Here is a 17,723-nt window from a genome sequence, read left to right as displayed (position 1 = left end):
AAGAGAAAGGGACAATGATACGTAGAAAAACTTAGCCAGTAAGCGTAAGCAGCGAGCAAATTGACCAATCACACTCAATTCTCGAAAACTCAAGATAGCTATTGATCAATTTGCGTCCTGCTCAAATTGCTCAAATTTTTCTATATACCGTAGCCCAAATTATGGTGAGCCTGTATTGGCCTGTATCTCCGTGGCGCCAAGAGGAGGGGGACCCTCTGTTGTAAGGCTCCAGAATTTGACGGCGCTGGACTCGGTACCGCAGCAGTTATGCACAGTACGGACACGGCTCGGGAGAATGACATTTAAAATCCGTGACTGAGGACACGACGACGACGACGACGTCGACGAAGAAGAGGCGAAGTAAGAAGAAGGAAGAGTGAACGGGGTTAACAACACGTTGACAGTCTTAACGGCCCGTCACATGGGGCATTGAGCCACCACGTTGTGCGAGGGACACGTTCGAGAAGCAGCGATCATGGATCTCGACAACGATCTGGACCAGCACTTGCTGCACCAGTTCAGCTGCCTGGGCACCACGGACAAAGACGACCTGGTGAAGCAGCTGCAGAAGCTGTTGGCCGACAGCCACCTCAATGAGACCACCGCCGCGTTTTTCCTTGATATGAACAATTGGTAAACGTCCCCTCTCGTCTCGGGACGCCTCTCGCCGTCCGTGTACGCTGCCCACGCACCTAACCTCGCATCGCCATGTTTACTGCGACCCCCCGGGGACATCGTTCCTTCCTCGGGCTTCTCTGAAAGGCTTCCTTTTTTTCTTTTTTTTTTTCCCCCAATTCGACGTGAACCCCTCGCAATACGTGTCAGTCTTCCTTTCATCCTTTCTTTTCTTCCCCGCGAGATGCCATTGTCCCGCTTTTGGCAAATCCGTGTCATTGCCAGTGTCCCATTTCAGAGCCTAACTGTTCACAGTTGATTTGGGCCGTGCTCTTTAAATTGGTGATTTAAATGGCCCGAATATGTATGTCTTCGTATTTCGAGGATGAAGGGAAGGGAGGCTCTTTAAATGGAAGCCGTAGCGTAAAAAGAACATTTCAATAGCGATCGACGATGCTAACAGTCGGATGGTCTTAATTAACAATTAACATTGTTGATTTAAAAATTTCGAAATTTATATAGATTTGTTGTTCCAATCGTCGTAGATGTTATCATACGGCAAATGCTTGCTCCTATCACATCTAGGTGTCCTTGCTTTTGTCTTGTAATTGTTTGCAGATAACAAACCGATCAAGTAGAATGATTGTCATTGTTACGTTGAGACGAACTAAACATAGTTTGAGTCTCTTGTCGCTTAAATATATAAACAGAATTTCTTCCTGCTGGATATTGTCGTAATATAAAAATTCTTTTTCAGGAATCTACAAGCGGCGATTTGTAGCTACATTGATTTCGGAAATCCCTTCAATACACCGTGCATGACGTTGATATGCGACAGCACGATCGGCGAGGGAGAGGCTGTGCCGCCCAACACAAACTTTCAGAAGTCGTGGCGCGTGCAGAACAGTGGCACTGAGGCGTGGCCCAGCGGGATCCACCTGCAGCATTCCAGCGGCGTGCAAATGGGCTGCGCGCGGATACCCGTTCCACCACTGGCCCCCAAAGAGACCACGGAGTTGAGCGTGACGTTGAAAAGTCCGGCCGAAACCGGCGTTCATCAGAGTAAATGGAGAATGATGACGTCGAACGGCGTCTACTTCGGCGGTACGTCACGAATTCTACGCAGCATTTCTCCGTACGATAAAGAGCGTGACATAGAGAAAGGATCAGCAAATTTAGGAGCGTGTAGTATCAAAAGAAAGAAATTAATGTTCCGCTGATATAGAAGCGGTAACTCAACCTTGATCCAGGAAGGATAATTTATCTTATCGAAAGCTCTAATTGCATATTAATTGAGATGCGCACGCAAGTTGCGAGCTGCGATATTTACTTATCTTGTCGATATCTTAATTAAACTGATAACGTTAAGCGCGCATTGTTCGTTGATCTGTTGAGTTCTATGATGAAATTCGTTGATCCTTTTTCTAAAACGCTCCGATCGATTTGATTTAGTCATAATTCGCAACAAATACCCGTATCTCTTTTTCGTAGATGTTATCTGGGTGATCATAACGGTGAACGAATGCGGCACATTGGCGGTTACTCAACAGTTGCATCAGTTAAGTACACAGTCCAGTGATGTACAAATGTGCTAGCCTTTGACGTACAAAAGTCTCCCCTAAGAAAGATTTACGGAATATTGTATAAGACGTATCTCTCGGATCGTTGTGAGAATCGACAATTGTTTCTAAATTTTGTATAGATCGCTTTTTCACAACGGAGCTTTTTTGCTGCTCCTGCACCTCGTAAAAAAAGAGAAATTGCTGTGTAGCAAAGATATACTATTAATAAATGATGCAATAGACTTGGCTATACTCTTACCCTGATTGAAATATTTGTAGGAGAGACGCGGAGTTAGTCTAAAAAAATAATGCATTTTAAAAATAAGAACATATTTCCAATAAAAGTTGTATCTGGAATTTTCGTTAGAGATAATTCTTTGTTCATAGTGCAGGAACGATTTCCAATGTTTATCATAATGGTTTATATAAAAATAACGAATTTATACATTATATTATATATAGAATTACATAATTTTGTTATACTTAGAGAAGCTGCTTACATAAGGCCTTTTACGATCGTCCATGCTTGTCGATCACATGTAATCGACCGAAAAATTAAATTTGTGTAATATAGAAGTTGAAATAGAGTGCGTGCGATGATTTTTATTGGAATAAAGAGACGAATCGTGATAGATATGCATGAATCCCATGCGATGGGTATTGAAGATATTGATCTACACTTAAGATACAGATTTATTGAAAATATAATTTTTCTTAGAAAGTAAAGTTTAGTTAAATATACACATATATACATACAGGCATAGATGTATATGCGTATATAAGACTTCACTTACGATATATATGTAGCTAGGGAGTTACAATATAAAATATATTCATCACTTTTACCATCAGCCCACACACACATACACAACAGAAAGAGAAATCGAACTACTAGAGGTAATTTTTTTACGTCTCTCTTAAATCGAAAATATTGTAATTGAAAGTACTACCACTTAATCGGTGTATCTGAATACTGATCATAAATACTAGTTTGTAGAAAGGCTAGCTTCTAGCTCATTGATTTATTAGTTAAGTACGTTAAACAGGAAAATCAATAATGCCTCGTTAAACAGAAGTGTTACGGGAGCGAAATGTAAATTTCACATAGATCTTTCCAGAGGATCGAGCTTATTCAAGCGAAGGTAGCTCAGACAGCCATCTTCATGTAGATCTTGGGGTATGGCTTGTAATCTATCAATTCGAAATCCTCGGCAGTGAAATCGTCAATACCTTTGACTTCTCTAACTACCCTTAATTTTGGAAACTCGCGCGGTTCGCGTTTTATCTGTTCCTCAAGGGCGCTTATATGGTTGACGTAGACGTGACAGTCTCCCATTGTATGTACAAATTCTCCTGGCTGAAAATAAAAGAAAATAGAAAGTAGAGCAACACTCGTCTAGAATTTTTCCGAGTCCGGAGTGAGTATCTTCGATCCTCACCTTCAGTCCAGTAACATGAGCGATCATATAGGTCAGCAAGGAATACGACGCTATGTTGAACGGCACTCCTAGACCCATGTCCGCGCTTCTTTGGTAAAGCTGCGCGGACAATTCTCCGTTACTTACGTAAAACTGTACAAAAGCGTGGCACGGTGGCAATGCCATTTTTGGAATATCAACCGGATTCCAGGCTGACATTATTATGCGTCTGTCGTCTGGGGAGTGCTTCACTTTGTGGATAACTTCTTTCAATTGGTCTATTCCTAGAATAAGAAATACAGTTTAATTTTTAACTGCATTGTTTTTGCTTTCAACGAATGTACTAAAAAGAGAAGGATTCTTGTTTTAAAGAAAACTTCCGTCAAGAGTACCTTGTCCCGTGTAATCCGTATGCATGTCTTTGTATTCAGCACCAAAATGCCGCCACTGGAAACCATAGACAGGTCCCAGATCGCCTTCCTCTCTGTCAGTGAAGCCGCTGGAGTCCAAGAAAGCTCGCGAGCCATTCTCGTCCCAAATGTGAACACCCTTATCCGTTAACTCTTTGGAATTCGTCGATCCTTTGATAAACCACAATAATTCCTCGACCACTGCTCGCCAGAACACCCTTTTAGTTGTCAGTAATGGGAAAACACCTGCATCCAGTAAGTAAAACGTTAGCAATGCTATCAGATTCGAAGAGAATATTGTGACAGATCGGCATTAACCGCGTACGTATTAAGTTCGTATCTCGCCAGCAGATTCCGTTATATTTCTGCTAGCAATTTGCCAACAAAATATGCAATAAACATTTTGCAAAATGTACTGATGACAGATCTGATATATCTAGGTAGAAATAACAAAGAAAACTTATCAACTTCTTTATATGAAGAATTATAAATAACTTCGCAAGGATGCTTCATGAAGGATCTGTGGATGCAACTGTCGTGCCTGGAAATTATTGCCGGCTACCTTTGCTCTATCAAATGGACTCGATAGTATATCCTGGGTAAAACTATAACACACTTACCGTCTCGTAAGCTGAATCGCATTTGGGCGCCGAAGATGGAATAGGTATCGACGCCGGTGCGATTTCCCCGCTTCGTTCCAGTTTTAAGAACCTTCTCGATAAGCCGCAAATACTGACGTTCCTCGTGCTCTTCGCTCGCCTTCCCGTTCATCCTTTGCTCTACGTCCCGCGTTGTTCCTCGCAACGATTCCACCTCGACGCTGTCACTCGACATCTTATCGTGCGTATCGTATTGCGATATCCGAGACACAATGCAAGTACAATAAAACGGAAATCGTTATTTCAAGAGAAAGCCGTCACAATAAATGCCTGCGATTTCTGCCGTTCCGAAATTATTTAAGGAAAAAAATTTAAGTTACGATACGCCTTTTCGAGATATTTTAGCCGGGTCGATGGTTATACGCGCTTCGAACGCGGGAAAACGCAAGATGACACGTGACTCAGTGTGAAACACGATTCACACGCTCGAAAATACAAGCGCGCGCGATAATCGGTTCCCTTTGATACATGAATAAAAAGGGAGTTTTCTTTCTTTTTTTTTTGTGAAAACGAACTCCTGGGGCAGTTTTTTGTGAGGGTCAATGCAAACGTACACAGCTTTTATTCTTTCTGACTTAGTATAATCGTAAAATAAATGTAAATTAATATACAGAGTGCGACATACACATTCGCGTGTGTACATATAAAGCGAGAAAGAATATAGATAATAGATATACATAAAGGGTTGGAAATCCCGAGCGTCCGACATCCGGACGGCTCGTTCTTGTGGCCTTTGTTCGATACATCAAGAGAAAAAGAAAAATACATCTGTCGGACGTGTGATAAAACATAAAATGTATGTGTGTGTGTGTGTGTGTGTGATGCGTTGGTCGTTCGAGATATGTACAAATATCGTACGGGATCACATTTCTTTCTCTCTACGTATACGTATATAAATGTATGTACATCGTATTTGGTACTATATCATTTGGTAACATAAATTGCACGAGTGCCTTTCGCAAAGTAAAAACGTAACAAGCAAGTTCACGTTTCTCACAAAATTCACCGTTCGTCGTATCAAATTCCTTAAGTCGTAGATCGCATCGCGCCACAGGATGCCCTGCGACTACCGGATGTTCTCCAGAAATCCTTTCAGCCGATTCGAAGCCGATCATTCAGTGGAGAGAATGGACGACGAGATCTCAAGATATTCCGATTAATTTCGGCTGATATTTTAAATCCAGAATTTTTATTCAAGTTCAGAAAAAAAATGTCAAATACAACAATAATACAATTGTTTCGACATTCTTGTTCGTCATCTCCGAATCGACCATCGATCGACCGAATCGATTCATGTGAACATCCCGCGGTCCCAGGACACCGCGTGGTATGCATGTGGTATAATAAGTGATCATAATGATTTGTACAACTGTACGCTGAAGAATGCTGTTGCAAAACTATATACTTCCCTTCCCCCCCCCCCTTAGAATTAACATTAAGGTTCGATATTCGCTAAAGTACGCCGGTCTGTCTCGCAACAGATTCGACCGGGGTACCGTTTTCACGCAGACGGATTCGGACGTATTGGCTACGTATTGACGGCATTATTGTTATCCAGCGCGTTCGCGGTCGCCTCCTCGGATTCCCCGACGGATGGATTATTGTTCAGTCCGGCCTCGGTGTTGTAGCCCGAAAACGAGCAGGCAGGTGCGCTCCTGGCTTGATTCACCACCGTGGCCTCAGGCAGGAGCGACGTACGCTCCGTCGCGCTTCCCCAAGCCTGCTGATATGCACCGCGTCCGCGTATTCTACGGCTTAGGGACGAACCGACGACTCCCAAGTGTTCCTTTATGTCGTTATGCACGTCAGAAACGTCCCACATTGCTCTATAAAGATAACGCAAACGTATATTAGTTTATAGAGAAGGTACGATGTAATTTCGGTGCTGGTGCCAATGTAATTTTTTTTTTAATTAAAAAGTGTATGCCTTAATTTGTTCAAAAGTGCTTCAACATTCATTATTAATTGTTTTGCATACCTAAATGCATCCCACCATGCTTGACCCTGCGCCAAATTGACAAACGGTTTATAGGAGAAGCTATAGTGATGCGCCACCGCGGCTAAAAACATCTCTATGCAAATTAGGAAATCCTGCAATTTGGACGATATACTCCTGATGTCATCTGAGTTATCCGTATTAAAAATACTCGATATGACGTCGAAATACACCAAGAGAGCTATTAACACTCCTTGACTGTAACAAAGAGAGCACAATGTATATTTTTCTATCTCGTTATACATTTTTTCTGAGTTACTACAACATTACAGCGATACCTACAAGAATGAGAAGAACACGACAGCTTTGATGCATAAAAATTTCCCGATCGGCTTCATTGGCTTCAAGGCCTCTACGTTGGCACGGTAAAAGAGTACCAGACAGTACATGGCGACGAATTGCGACAGATTGTTTAGAGCGATCATGTACGGGAAAGCGACGTCCCCCTTAAATTCACCTTCCCCATAGACTCCATTCAATTCACATATGCTACAAAAGTATGAAAATATACACTTAAATGTTGTAACGCGTAATATTAGGTGTAGAGATCTCTACCGGTCAAAATTTCTTACAATGATATTAAAGTTGATATAGGCCTAACAGCTGTATATTGTAAAATCCCATGCTTGCACATATGTACAAATTCTCTGCCCATCTCCCAATCGGGAAGGCAGCATAGAGGAAACATATGGTGCACTTGAGGCGAGATCTCCAGTCTATGCTCCAATTGGTGATCAGCGTTCAGATAGGCCAGTAGGTACATCATAAAATTGTATATTACATAAGCTTCGTAGCATTCTCTCAAGCTGTCCACGTATATACTTCCCTCAGAATATACCAAACCTAACCACTGTACAAATAGAAACCGTTCGTTAAACAACTGAGCAAATATTTGCGTACTTTTGGCGTGAGAAGGATTTGTAACGTTTCTTACAGCATTCACCGCGTAGATGGGTACCATCCATAATATCCTAAAAAAAAGAAGACAATTTTTAATACCTAATTGAAGAAAAATATTAAAGCTAAATCAGCAAATCTTTTTGGCGAAAGATAGCTCACCTTATTATATATTTCTGTAGCCTAGGTTGCGTGTAGTATATCATGTGCTGCACAATCTCGTAGAAGGCAATGGGCAACGCCAGCAGGACGAAGGCGCCACCCACCAGCGCACCCTGATCCTGCTTCTTAAAGCCATTCTTGACGGAGTTGACCAGCAAGATCGGTACGAGTATGACGATGAGCAGCGCATATAGGCAGGTCAGCACAGGCAATATCCATAATCTCCAGCGTCGGCAGATCGAAGCCATCACTCTCCTCGGATGCTTCGGGTATCGTCACATGATAATTTCAGACTGCAACCAGGTCTGGTTCTGAAAACGAGCGTTTGTCATTAAAAACTGGACGTCGCAGCAACAATTGTGCCTGCATTAAAATCGTGTTTTGCCAGCAAGGTCCGCTGATCTAACAGCAGATTGCAAGCAGAATCTATCATTTCGTAACCGTTTAAATAGAGCGCGTCAAATGATCATTTATTCCATTCAAATGGTTACAAAATGGCAGATTTTTTTGTTACAATTTTCAATAAGTCCATCATTACATTTTCTTACAAATTCTGCTATATTTCTGCTGGCATTCTGCTGATGAAATTTGTAACAGACAGCAAAGTCTGTTTTCGACGGAATTGGCTATCTGGAAGGAGAAGCGCGTATCAATTTGTATTAGAAAGTAAAGGCCTTTCGTTGCGAAATTACAAATTATTCGGCCACAATTACAAGGTTTGCTCGTACAAAAACACGATACGCTCGCGCGACGCTCTCCCTCGATCTCTCTCCTTCAACGGGCCACGTTCCTTCGCGCGTTCCTCGCCCGTGAAACGTCAAACTCGGCAGAAATCTCTGCGCACTATCGCGATCGTGCACGAGAGAGAGAGAGAGAGAGAGAGAGAGAGAGAGAGAGAGAGAGAGAGAGAGAGAGAGAGAGAGAGAGAGAGAGAGAGAGAGAGAGAGAGAGAGAGAGAGAGAGAGAGAGAAAGTGGGAAAACTGGGAAAGAGGGAAAAAGAGAGACGCCGCGCGACGGCGGCGGGGGGAATGAATCAGCTGAGTCTGTGGCGTAGGTGTCGGGCTTCCTCCTTAACCCCTTCAGTACCGCCGTCGGTCCGGGTATGACGCGCGCGGCGGGCGGCTCACCGTTTCGCAGCGACGACGACGACGACGTAAATCGACGTTCCGTCGGCGGCCGAGTGCCGCAAACCGTCATGCGTCACCGGCCGCGGTAGACCGCCGGCACGATCGCGGCCGCGCCGAAACGCCGAGGAGTCACGCACAACACGCACCTCGCCGCGGGTATGCTAATTTGACATTTCGCAATATTTTGCACGGCCATCGGAAACCGGAAGGTCGCCACCCCCCTGGCCCCCCCATCACCCTGCCGTTTTAGGGGAAGCCGCGGGCGGCTCAGGATCGCCAACGGCCAAGGTGCGGGCGAGAAATATCTCGCGGGGACGCCGAGAGTCGCGGAACGGACCCGGGGAAGTCCCGCGCGGCGCCGTCGCGCTTTCGCTTCCTCTCCGAGCGAGAAGCGAGACGCGCGAGGGGAGAGAAATCGGATCGCGTCCGCCGCGCGCGAACGGAAAGCGGAAAATCGCGGGCCACCCTCGCCGTCGGCCGACGCCGACCGCCGACGGTCACCCTAGGGCTTTCCGTCGCCCCCTCGCGCGTACGTTGGCCGACGTTGCGCGTGGGAGGGGTACTTCCGGTCTAATGGCGTCAAGAGCCAAGCACTGTTGTCACATTTTGCCCTACAGTGTTTCAATATTTCGCTTTGTTTATGTCGCCCGCGGTCCGCGGGACGAGGACGAGGAGCCCGGCAGGGCGCGTGAATTACGCTAAACGGAGGTGAGGACGAGCGTGTTCTGGCGCGCGCGGCGCGTATCGAGGCGCGGCCGTGATTTTCCGATGCGGTGGTCCGGGTGCAGTGACCTTGGTCCCGCTGTCAAGTCGCTCAAGTACGCACCCCCCGCCAAATTCAAACTCCGCCGGCGAGCCCGGTCACCGGTGCCGATACTATTTTCGGGACTGAATCACTTTTCTCTTTCTTTTATTTTACTTCGCTTGGAATAGAAGCGCTAAAAAGAATGTATTATCTCGTTAGAGCCCGCTATCTGATAAGGAGGGCTATCGTTTAATCTTAGTCGCGATGGATTTTAGTGCTAACAAAAGCCTCTTGGTAGTGAAAGAGTTTGAGGAATATTATATTGCGCGTGAAAAGCAAAATACAGACTTTCTCGTTGACTTGAGTAAAAGTTACTGTCACTGTATATACGGAATATAAAAATAATGCGTGATGTCACACAATGACAAAAAGATTAATGACTAGTTAACATTTTAAGTATACTTGTTATTTCATTGTTGGAGTATTGTATGTGGAGTGGATAGTATTGAAAATGTGTTATTTTGAAAATTTCATTGAAAATGTGTGGATTCCACTGTGGTAGTAGACAATAATATTTCAGTAAATTCGTAAAATATAGACTTTCTCGTTGATTTGAACAAAAATTATTATTACTATAACATGAGAACGATTTTAAAATTGTTACACGACAATAGAAAGATCTGCGAGTAATTTTAACGTTTTGTGTACATTGGAATTGATTATTCTATTTTAGCTTTGAACTATTTTTAATCGCATAGAGTCGAATCGAAGGAAATTGATTTTTGACCTATACTCTTCTTTATGATCCACCAGGTTTGACATCTATAGATAGGTGAAAGCTTGTGAGAAGGACAGTTATTAGTCTTTGCATCCAGAATACTCAGTTATGGAAGTTACAACGGAGGAGGCGCAAGCCGTGCTCCTGGAGGGAATGGAGGGTGCTCAGTACATCACCATCCAGAGGGCCGACGGGGAGTCCTTGAGCAAGGGGGTGCCGCTGCTGACTCTGAACGGCGAATTAATCTCGGAGGGCATGGTCGTGGACATGATCAACGCCGGCGTTGGCACCGACTACGGCACCGGCACGCAGTATTACGAGGCGGACGACTTGCTGCCGCACGAATTGACAGAGGTTGTAATATGCTACTTAATGCCCGTATGACTGTATATTTTTACCTTGCACGTAGAATGTGAATTGTGTGATGCAGGAGGACCGTAGACTCGCCGCGGCCCTGGTCGCGGTACAGCTGCATCAGCAGCAGAAGCAGCAGCAGCAGCAGCAGCTCCACATCCAGTCGCAGCACGAGGACCCGACTCTACCGGACGTTTCGCACCTCGAGACCCTGACGCCAGTGAATTCGTACGCCATTCAAGCGGTGCCGGAACCGAACGCCGCTCCGTCCGTGTACCCGTCTCTGCAGCCCTTCAAGAGGATCACGCAGAACGTAAAGCAGGAGTTTATCAACGTTAAAAGTGAATACGACGTTGAGGTTTCCACGGAAAGCAGTGAGGACGCCGCGTCGGCGTCCGGACCCAAGAGAACTCTGCCGCACAAGAAGAGGATACCTCGTAAACTGAAGCAACAGCAGACGAAGAAAAACGCGCCGCGGAAGGACAGTAGCAAATCGAGTCAGGATAATGCGACGATTGAGTTGACTAGCGAAGTTCAGGCTAACATCTTCAAGTGCGAATTGTGTAGTTCTAAGTTTAGCAGTCAGTTGAAGTTCTTTGAGCATTTAAAGGTATACATTATCGAAAGTGACTAGTTAGACCCTTTTAATACGTATGTATCTTTACGAAATGAAAAATAATTGAATAATTTTTATAGGTGCATTACGAACCGGTAAAACAGGAGACGCGAATAGCTCAAGCGACTAATACTAATATCTCGATATCAGTGCCGGAAACAGTACACACTCTAGACAATACTGTGATCGAGGAATTCAGTGAACCCGAAGATCTTATGGAGGGTATTCGAGGCGTAGGTAAGAGAACATCTTTGACATTAACATTTTTGTTTTTAATTTTGCGATGCAATTGTAATTGGTTTTTTTTTCGCTTGCAGTGGAAGAAACTGGCGCGCATATCGACGACGATACGGACTCTCCGTTACCCAGTGCGAACAACGAATCGACTATATGGACCATCACCGGTGTCACGGAAGAGGTACCACAGAGGGACCAACAAATAAGACCACCGGCCGTTAGCGAGAATAAAAGTTCCGACGAGAAGGCAAAGACTGACATTCCACAAACGGCAAAAAAAAAGAAATCACCGAAAACGCGAAAGTCAAGTTTGTATAATCCCTTTTTTTTCCTCCGGAAACCCTTTGACGCGCTGAAGATAGAGGGATTTTAAAAACGATATTCTCTTGTAGGTGACGAATTAACGTGTACTCAGTGCAATCGTTCATTCCACCATAAAAATAGCTTAGTTTATCACATGCGATCTCACAGCGGGGAACGGCCGCATCAGTGCGATATCTGTAGTAAACGTTTCTTTGCCGCTAGCGCGTTGAAGGTAAGCATCGATTGCATTGGTTCGCGCAAGGGATATATTTAATTTTACCAACAATATATAAAAATCTAACTATTCGGTTGCGATTGACAGGTACACAAAAGACTTCATAGCGGTGACAAACCGTACAAATGCGAGGAATGCGGGCGACACTTTCGACAATGGGGCGACTTAAAGTATCATTCGACGAGTATCCATTCGGAGCAGAAGCATCATCAGTGTGAATTTTGCTCCAAGCAGTTCGCACGGAAATATTCATTGATCGTGCACAGGCGTATCCACACCGGTGAGAAGAATTACCGCTGCGACTACTGCAACAAAACGTTCCGCGCGAGCAGCTACTTGCAGAACCATCGACGCATACACACCGGCGAGAAGCCGCATCCGTGCGTGGTGTGCGGCAAGCCGTTCAGAGTACGAAGTGACATGAAGAGACATATGCAGACGCACTCCCGAACGAAAACGAATGACAAGCAGTCGCTGAACAGAATCCTGACGGGGAAGAACACGGAGGAGATGGTGGGCGATAAAGGAGCCCAGGCAAAAACGATTCAGGATCTCGTGAGAGATCTGAAACTGGAGGTCGAAGCGACGGGTGTTGTAGAAATCGTTCCGCCGGATGACAATCCGGAAAGCATTTTGCCGCATACAGGACAAAACTTGGAATACACCGTGACATCCACAGCGGATACTGTAACTGCAGACAGAGATCCTCTGGAAGCGGTTGTGCGAACGACTGATAATATGTGAGTAGAATCAATTATATCTCGATGAAGACTCGATCGATAGTAAAAGATCTCTTTCGATTAATCTACTATGTTTTTGCAGGCCATATTTTTTTATGTAATCTTGGAAGTTTTAAGAGAAGAAAACATATTCTACTGCACGACAAGATTGATCATTTATGGAATATCGGCACTCAAAATCGGTCTGTAATACAAAGATTACGTTTCATGAAATTAATTTTATAATAGCAGATCAGACGTATTCGATTATAACTTATTTTGAAATAAGAAATTACGTGCATATATAATTTTATAAGTATTGTAAGATCTAGAAGGCATTGTTCTTATTCGAAAGCAAACAACTGGAGACAAATGCCAATTTAAGATTTGGCAAGTAAACTGCATTAACACTGCCTAGATGTTGCAAGGATTTTTTGTAATTAGGTTTTTTTTGTAAAATTCCAAGACAATCCATAAAAAACGGATTATTATGGAATAAAAATTTCACAATCTTACTAGTGATTGCAAAATCCTAGATTCTGTCAGTGAAATCGTGAGTTAAAATTTTTACTAATTTATATCTATAAATATTTATAAATATATTATGAATTATCTTATCATAAATATAATTATATAAATTTATATTTATAAATTTTATTTATATTTATATCAATAATTTTTATTCATTCCACAATATCCAAGTTTTTTGTGGATTCCCTGGAACTTTGCAAAAAAAAAAAAAGAATAACACGAAATCTCTGCGACATAGATAATGCGTAACATACTTTTCAGTTTTTAAGAGCGAGTAAGTAATTTGTATGAGGTTGAGTAGAGAACTAAATTGTATTGCAATAGTTCCAAGATTCATGAAGAAACAATATCATTTATATATATATATATATACATACACACACGAATGCGCATTATACTGTAATTAACATTAATCGTAATATTGTACATTTTTAAAACTAGGATTGTACAATAGTGTATTTGTACAATTTAGCGCTTTATATATATTGTGAATCGACGTTAAGAAATATATTTTTTACTTCAACGTGTTTATAGAAATACATTGGTCCACTTCATTCGCAATCTCCGAATCTAAATAGCAGCGGGTATCAGAGTCGGCACGCTTACGTCGGCTTTACCGATGAAAATTTGCAAGATGGTAGCCAAATCCCTGGATTCGAGGGCATCTTTTAACTTCGCCGTAGCCTCAATGCTACTAATCCTATTACACGAAACGTATTGTTAGAATTAGGCCACGATAAAAAGTCCCATCTTTACCTTCGAGATCGCTTTGCTCGTTCCCAATCTACGTATAAGTCGGTAATGATAGCGTGCAGTCTGTTCAGGATTTCGGTGTCCTTCGCCATAAGCGATCTAATCTCCGTCTCCTTCTCCAACAGCTCTTGGTACTCGGAACATAAGTTCTCCCTCGGATTGGATTGGAGTTCCCATTCTCCGAGAGCGTCCAGAATTTTTATCTTCTGAATTAAATCGTAGGCCGCGTTCAGTCGCGGGAGAATTAACTCCAAGACTCTAGATACACTTCCCTCTGCTACTTCTGCGGAAAGATTTACGTTTGCGATCGTTTTGCGTCTTCGAAGAGAAATGCAATAATCATCGACAAATTACCGCAGAACACGTCTAGCTTTATCTTTCGTTTCGTCGCTTCCTTCGTCAAGATATCTCGGAGAATTATGATGGTGGATATATTCTCGCCGAGAAAAAGCGCGCTCCCTTTCCTGCAGTTTAGCAAAAGATTAATGACGAATGCAGGTCTGATTTTACGTTGTAAACTTACTTGTATTTGCATTTGAGGACCGTTCCGATGAAGGACGAGATATACACTAAAACAGCTTCACCCTCGTGGATATGAGGTCTCTCGGGCACATCGGGTAACGCTAAAGAGAGCCACGCGTGCATCTAGAGAGAAGATCCATGGAAAGAACATGGAAAACCGTTTCTCTCATAACAAGATTAACAGGACAAAGAAACGTACCTCGGCAATAGTGAAATTGCCGTTTAGTTTCAATTCATTAAACGGACCACTGGACGCGGTGTCATCATCATCGTGTTGCCTGACGTGCAGAGATAAGGCGTAAATAGGAACTGAGATTTTACGGCAACGCTTCGGCTGTATCTGAGAATTATTATAGACGTTAACAACGTGAATACACCTACATAGGATGCGAAAAGCGACGTGTAAAATACCTGAGACGTTACGTAGATCTGCAAGGTACCCGCCTGACCCTCGATGGATCTCAGTCGCATTTCCAGACGATTCGTATTGATCTATTTGTAAATTATATTTCGTAAAAAGCTTATACTCTTAGAGATATTATTAAAATTCAAAAAGATTCTGTATCGTTTCAGAGAATCGCGTATATTGTATACTTGGCATCGATAAGTGGCAAGAACAAAATTGCCCTCTCTAGGATCGCAAGCGGACAAGCTGACCACTGCGCTATTGCTCTCCGTCTCCAACAGGTCGACGGGCGTATCGGATTGTATTAGAATATTGTCGATTGACGCGTCTAGTTCTACGGACAGGCAATACGAAGCGTCTTCTTTGTGCAGCACCATTCTGTGAATTGGTTTCAGTTGCAACTTCAATCCCGATTAATCAGTTTTATATTTGTAGAAATAATTTTGCTACAGTTACTTATGATTCACTGCTAATATCAAAGGTGCCAGAGGGTCCGGCATGAAATTGGACGACTCCTTCTCCTCATTGAGCTTCTCCTGCAGTTGTTGTATCTCCAACTTTAGCCTGGCCAATCCGACGTCGCTCTGTCCCGCTTCTAGCAGACCAGGAGGACTGGTGGTCAATCCGAATACTCGGCCCGAGTAAGTCGTGACGAGAACCTCAGGGTAATTGGCGACGCCGATTATTCCGCCCACGACTGTACTAATGCTTTCACCGGCGTTCTGTAATGATACATATCTAAACTAGCATGATTTAATTCGGTGAAAACTATGAATGCGGCTATCGTTACTCACGTAGTGATAACGCAGAGTGGACGATACGTCCTCGTCGGGAAACGTGTACACCTCGACGACTCCGTCTTGTCGACCAATGAGGATATCTATACCGTCTTGTAACTGATGAGTATCCAACGAAGTGATTTCCGAGCCCGTCGAAGTCAGCAGCCAGGTGACTCGGAGGGTCTTGTTGCCCTGGAGGATCAGTAGTCCGACTCTACCGTCCGCGGTACCGACCAAAACGCGGTCCCTCGAGTATATCTCTCCCTCTCTGAATTATGGGATGAATAACACAAAATAATTCACTCGAAATGCAATGGGTAAAAGATTAATAATACCTGTATATGGAAAGCACCGTAGGAGCGCTCGGCAATCTTAGGACTGTTGGACTACTTGTGCCATGCAAAACGCGCACCTGGAAAGCAGAGCTGCATTGAATGAATCAACTACAAAAAAGACGCATTTCTGAAAAATAACAACTCCATCCTCGAATCTCCGTGAATTTCTGTTCAGAAGTGCAATGAGACTTAAATTGCAGAAACTTTGCAAGAATAAAAAGATATTCCAGGTAAAATCATGAAAATATTAAAGATACGTAATTTTTAAGAATAGAAACGGAATCAAGTAATCGACCGTTGTTTTCTTAAAGATACAGCTTCTTCAGCTGAGACTACCGCACTTCGCTTGACTGGAATCTGAAAGATGCTTTCCGGACGGATCCTCGAATCCATGCTCTATATAAAATCTATCGCGATGTCTTACCGCACAATCCGCACAGGCTAGAACAGCGTACATCACGTTGCCATCTCCGGGCAAGAGCACGACGTCGTGCAAGGTTTCTCCAGCCAAATACGAATCGGCGTCCTTGCAGTCTCGGTATCGGTGATAAAGATCGCGCGCGCACGCCGCGAGATCAGGACCGAGGACGTACCTACGTGGGGGACACTTCGTAATGATAAACATGGTAACGGGGATTACGAAGCACGTCGAAGGTGTCATTCGTGGTATGAGCTAAGTGTGAGCGAACTTACATCGCGGAAATCGGATCTATAAGGCTGGTATCGAACTCTAAGAACAGCTTGCCCTTTCTCGTGAATCCCTTCACAGAGCTACCATACGCAATGAAAATCTTATCCTTCACCATACCTATCGAGCCACCAAGGACCATTCTCTGGATTTTTGGGCCGGGCAAGGATTTAAACGACAATTGCAGCTCCCCCCTTTTCATGCCTGCCAAGAAAGGAATATATAATTTTGTATATTTCTTCATATCTCGTCTTATAATATTTGTCTCAATAGAGACATCAATATCGAAACATTTTTTAAAGACAATTACCATATTAAAGTCTTTTTTCATACTTATCGCGATTAATATCGTCATCAGAGTAATCAATCCATTATGAATTAATATTAAATCATTTGTTTATAAATTAATTACTATTCATTCGTTAGGATATCTTTGGATTGCAACGAAATGCGAGGATATATATATTTATACCATAAATATGCAGCACACCGTCGTGATCTGCAACGGCGAATTTTTGCGGTTGCCTCGTTGCCTCGTTAGGCGGAAATATGATGGTTGTGCCACGTGAGGTGACTCCCACCGTCGTGTAATCTACCCTCGATAGCGCCAACGTCATCGCGGCCTGATCGATCAGCTGATCTTGGAATTGTCTTGACGAAGTCTCAACTCAGCTCAAATTACCATCGTGTATCTTTTTTTTACATTAGTACATCAATTTCGTGAATTCCGCGAGTCTCGGCGCAAAGAGTAGCAACGAGAGAGTATACTGCGGCGGTAAAGTGATATAATATACCACGATCGATTTAACCATGACAACGCGTGGCACAACAAACCGGTTTCCCTAAAATTGCGATAAAAATAAAAAATGTCCATC

The 17,723-nt window shown here is 43.4% G+C and overlaps 5 protein-coding genes across 15 annotated transcripts; 2 read left to right on the top strand and 3 right to left on the bottom strand.

Annotated features, from left to right (window-relative positions):
- The first annotated feature begins 245 nt into the window (after positions 1-245).
- LOC139768274 (protein ILRUN) lies at positions 246-3,562 on the top strand. The gene is made up of 3 exons (XM_071698305.1): positions 246-633; positions 1,373-1,719; positions 2,107-3,562. The coding sequence occupies exons 1-3, from the start codon at positions 476-478 to the stop codon at positions 2,208-2,210; spliced, it is 609 nt and encodes a 202-aa protein (XP_071554406.1). The 5' UTR covers positions 246-475; the 3' UTR covers positions 2,211-3,562.
- Positions 2,853-5,064, bottom strand: Ts (Thymidylate synthase). The gene is made up of 4 exons (XM_071698302.1): positions 4,626-5,064; positions 3,988-4,251; positions 3,617-3,879; positions 2,853-3,534 (listed from the first exon to the last, which is right to left on the bottom strand). Exons 1-4 carry the CDS (start codon positions 4,837-4,839, stop codon positions 3,325-3,327), a joined length of 951 nt encoding a protein of 316 aa, XP_071554403.1. The 5' UTR covers positions 4,840-5,064; the 3' UTR covers positions 2,853-3,324.
- Positions 5,065-5,223: 159 nt separating this feature from the next.
- LOC139768268 (transmembrane protein 184C) lies at positions 5,224-8,991 on the bottom strand. 7 transcript variants are annotated; one of them, XM_071698291.1, is made up of 8 exons: positions 8,848-8,991; positions 8,258-8,349; positions 7,720-8,030; positions 7,595-7,631; positions 7,233-7,510; positions 6,943-7,149; positions 6,643-6,858; positions 5,224-6,490 (listed from the first exon to the last, which is right to left on the bottom strand). In XM_071698291.1, exons 3-8 carry the CDS (start codon positions 7,965-7,967, stop codon positions 6,193-6,195), a joined length of 1,284 nt encoding a protein of 427 aa, XP_071554392.1. In that variant the 5' UTR covers positions 7,968-8,030; positions 8,258-8,349; positions 8,848-8,991; the 3' UTR covers positions 5,224-6,192. The 7 variants fall into 7 exon arrangements, with proteins under 7 accessions (XP_071554392.1, XP_071554397.1, XP_071554395.1 ...); XM_071698296.1 differs by having other exon boundaries at positions 8,268-8,349; XM_071698294.1 differs by lacking the exon at positions 8,848-8,991 and adding an exon at positions 8,433-8,620 and having other exon boundaries at positions 8,268-8,349.
- LOC139768266 (uncharacterized) lies at positions 8,865-13,888 on the top strand. 5 transcript variants are annotated; one of them, XM_071698287.1, is made up of 8 exons: positions 8,865-9,003; positions 10,406-10,724; positions 10,780-11,334; positions 11,421-11,577; positions 11,658-11,885; positions 11,970-12,112; positions 12,203-12,855; positions 12,938-13,888. In XM_071698287.1, exons 2-8 carry the CDS (start codon positions 10,479-10,481, stop codon positions 12,954-12,956), a joined length of 2,001 nt encoding a protein of 666 aa, XP_071554388.1. In that variant the 5' UTR covers positions 8,865-9,003; positions 10,406-10,478; the 3' UTR covers positions 12,957-13,888. The 5 variants fall into 5 exon arrangements, with proteins under 5 accessions (XP_071554388.1, XP_071554387.1, XP_071554389.1 ...); XM_071698286.1 differs by lacking the exon at positions 8,865-9,003 and adding an exon at positions 9,008-9,135; XM_071698288.1 differs by lacking the exon at positions 8,865-9,003 and adding an exon at positions 9,410-9,555 and having other exon boundaries at positions 10,801-11,334.
- Positions 13,698-17,608, bottom strand: LOC139768265 (BBSome complex member BBS7). Its single transcript, XM_071698283.1, has 13 exons — positions 17,321-17,608; positions 16,854-17,052; positions 16,585-16,753; positions 16,161-16,237; positions 15,841-16,093; positions 15,503-15,768; positions 15,235-15,424; positions 15,052-15,132; positions 14,840-14,980; positions 14,642-14,763; positions 14,473-14,582; positions 14,122-14,401; positions 13,698-14,065 (listed from the first exon to the last, which is right to left on the bottom strand). The coding sequence occupies exons 1-13, from the start codon at positions 17,463-17,465 to the stop codon at positions 13,936-13,938; spliced, it is 2,163 nt and encodes a 720-aa protein (XP_071554384.1). The 5' UTR covers positions 17,466-17,608; the 3' UTR covers positions 13,698-13,935.
- Positions 17,609-17,723: the final 115 nt, after the last annotated feature.

The sequence above is a fragment of the Temnothorax nylanderi genome, unplaced genomic scaffold, assembly GCF_030848795.1.
Source record: "Temnothorax nylanderi isolate EJ_2023f unplaced genomic scaffold, tnyl_v1.0 TNYL_tig0015_pilon, whole genome shotgun sequence".
Lineage (NCBI taxonomy): Eukaryota > Metazoa > Arthropoda > Insecta > Hymenoptera > Formicidae > Temnothorax > Temnothorax nylanderi.
Note: the sequence above shows the minus strand (reverse complement) of the source record. Positions and strands in the feature narration are given on the sequence as shown.

Bases quoted from the DNA above. Each gene is read 5' to 3' on its own strand.
- LOC139768274 (XM_071698305.1), top strand. From the start codon at position 476: ATGGATCTCGACAACGATCTGGACCAGCACTTGCTGCACCAGTTCAGC. The intron at 634-1,372 runs GTAAACGTCCCC...ATTCTTTTTCAG, and splicing joins TTCCTTGATATGAACAATTG to GAATCTACAAGCGGCGATTT. The intron at 1,720-2,106 runs GTACGTCACGAA...TCTTTTTCGTAG, and splicing joins GAACGGCGTCTACTTCGGCG to ATGTTATCTGGGTGATCATA.
- Ts (XM_071698302.1), bottom strand. From the start codon at position 4,839: ATGTCGAGTGACAGCGTCGAGGTGGAATCGTTGCGAGGAACAACGCGG. The intron at 3,880-3,987 runs GTACTCTTGACG...TTCTTATTCTAG, and splicing joins TACGGATTACACGGGACAAG to GAATAGACCAATTGAAAGAA. The intron at 3,535-3,616 runs GTGAGGATCGAA...TTTTATTTTCAG, and splicing joins CTCATGTTACTGGACTGAAG to CCAGGAGAATTTGTACATAC.
- LOC139768268 (XM_071698291.1), bottom strand. From the start codon at position 7,967: ATGGCTTCGATCTGCCGACGCTGGAGATTATGGATATTGCCTGTGCTG. The intron at 7,511-7,594 runs GTAAGAAACGTT...CTATTTGTACAG, and splicing joins CCATCTACGCGGTGAATGCT to TGGTTAGGTTTGGTATATTC. The intron at 7,150-7,232 runs GTAAGAAATTTT...ATACTTTTGTAG, and splicing joins ATATCAACTTTAATATCATT to CATATGTGAATTGAATGGAG.
- LOC139768266 (XM_071698287.1), top strand. From the start codon at position 10,479: ATGGAAGTTACAACGGAGGAGGCGCAAGCCGTGCTCCTGGAGGGAATG. The intron at 11,886-11,969 runs GTTTGTATAATC...ATTCTCTTGTAG, and splicing joins ACCGAAAACGCGAAAGTCAA to GTGACGAATTAACGTGTACT. The intron at 12,113-12,202 runs GTAAGCATCGAT...TGCGATTGACAG, and splicing joins TTGCCGCTAGCGCGTTGAAG to GTACACAAAAGACTTCATAG.
- LOC139768265 (XM_071698283.1), bottom strand. From the start codon at position 17,465: ATGACGTTGGCGCTATCGAGGGTAGATTACACGACGGTGGGAGTCACC. The intron at 15,769-15,840 runs GTGAGTAACGAT...GTATCATTACAG, and splicing joins CCACTCTGCGTTATCACTAC to AACGCCGGTGAAAGCATTAG. The intron at 15,133-15,234 runs GTATACAATATA...ATTTACAAATAG, and splicing joins TTGCCACTTATCGATGCCAA to ATCAATACGAATCGTCTGGA.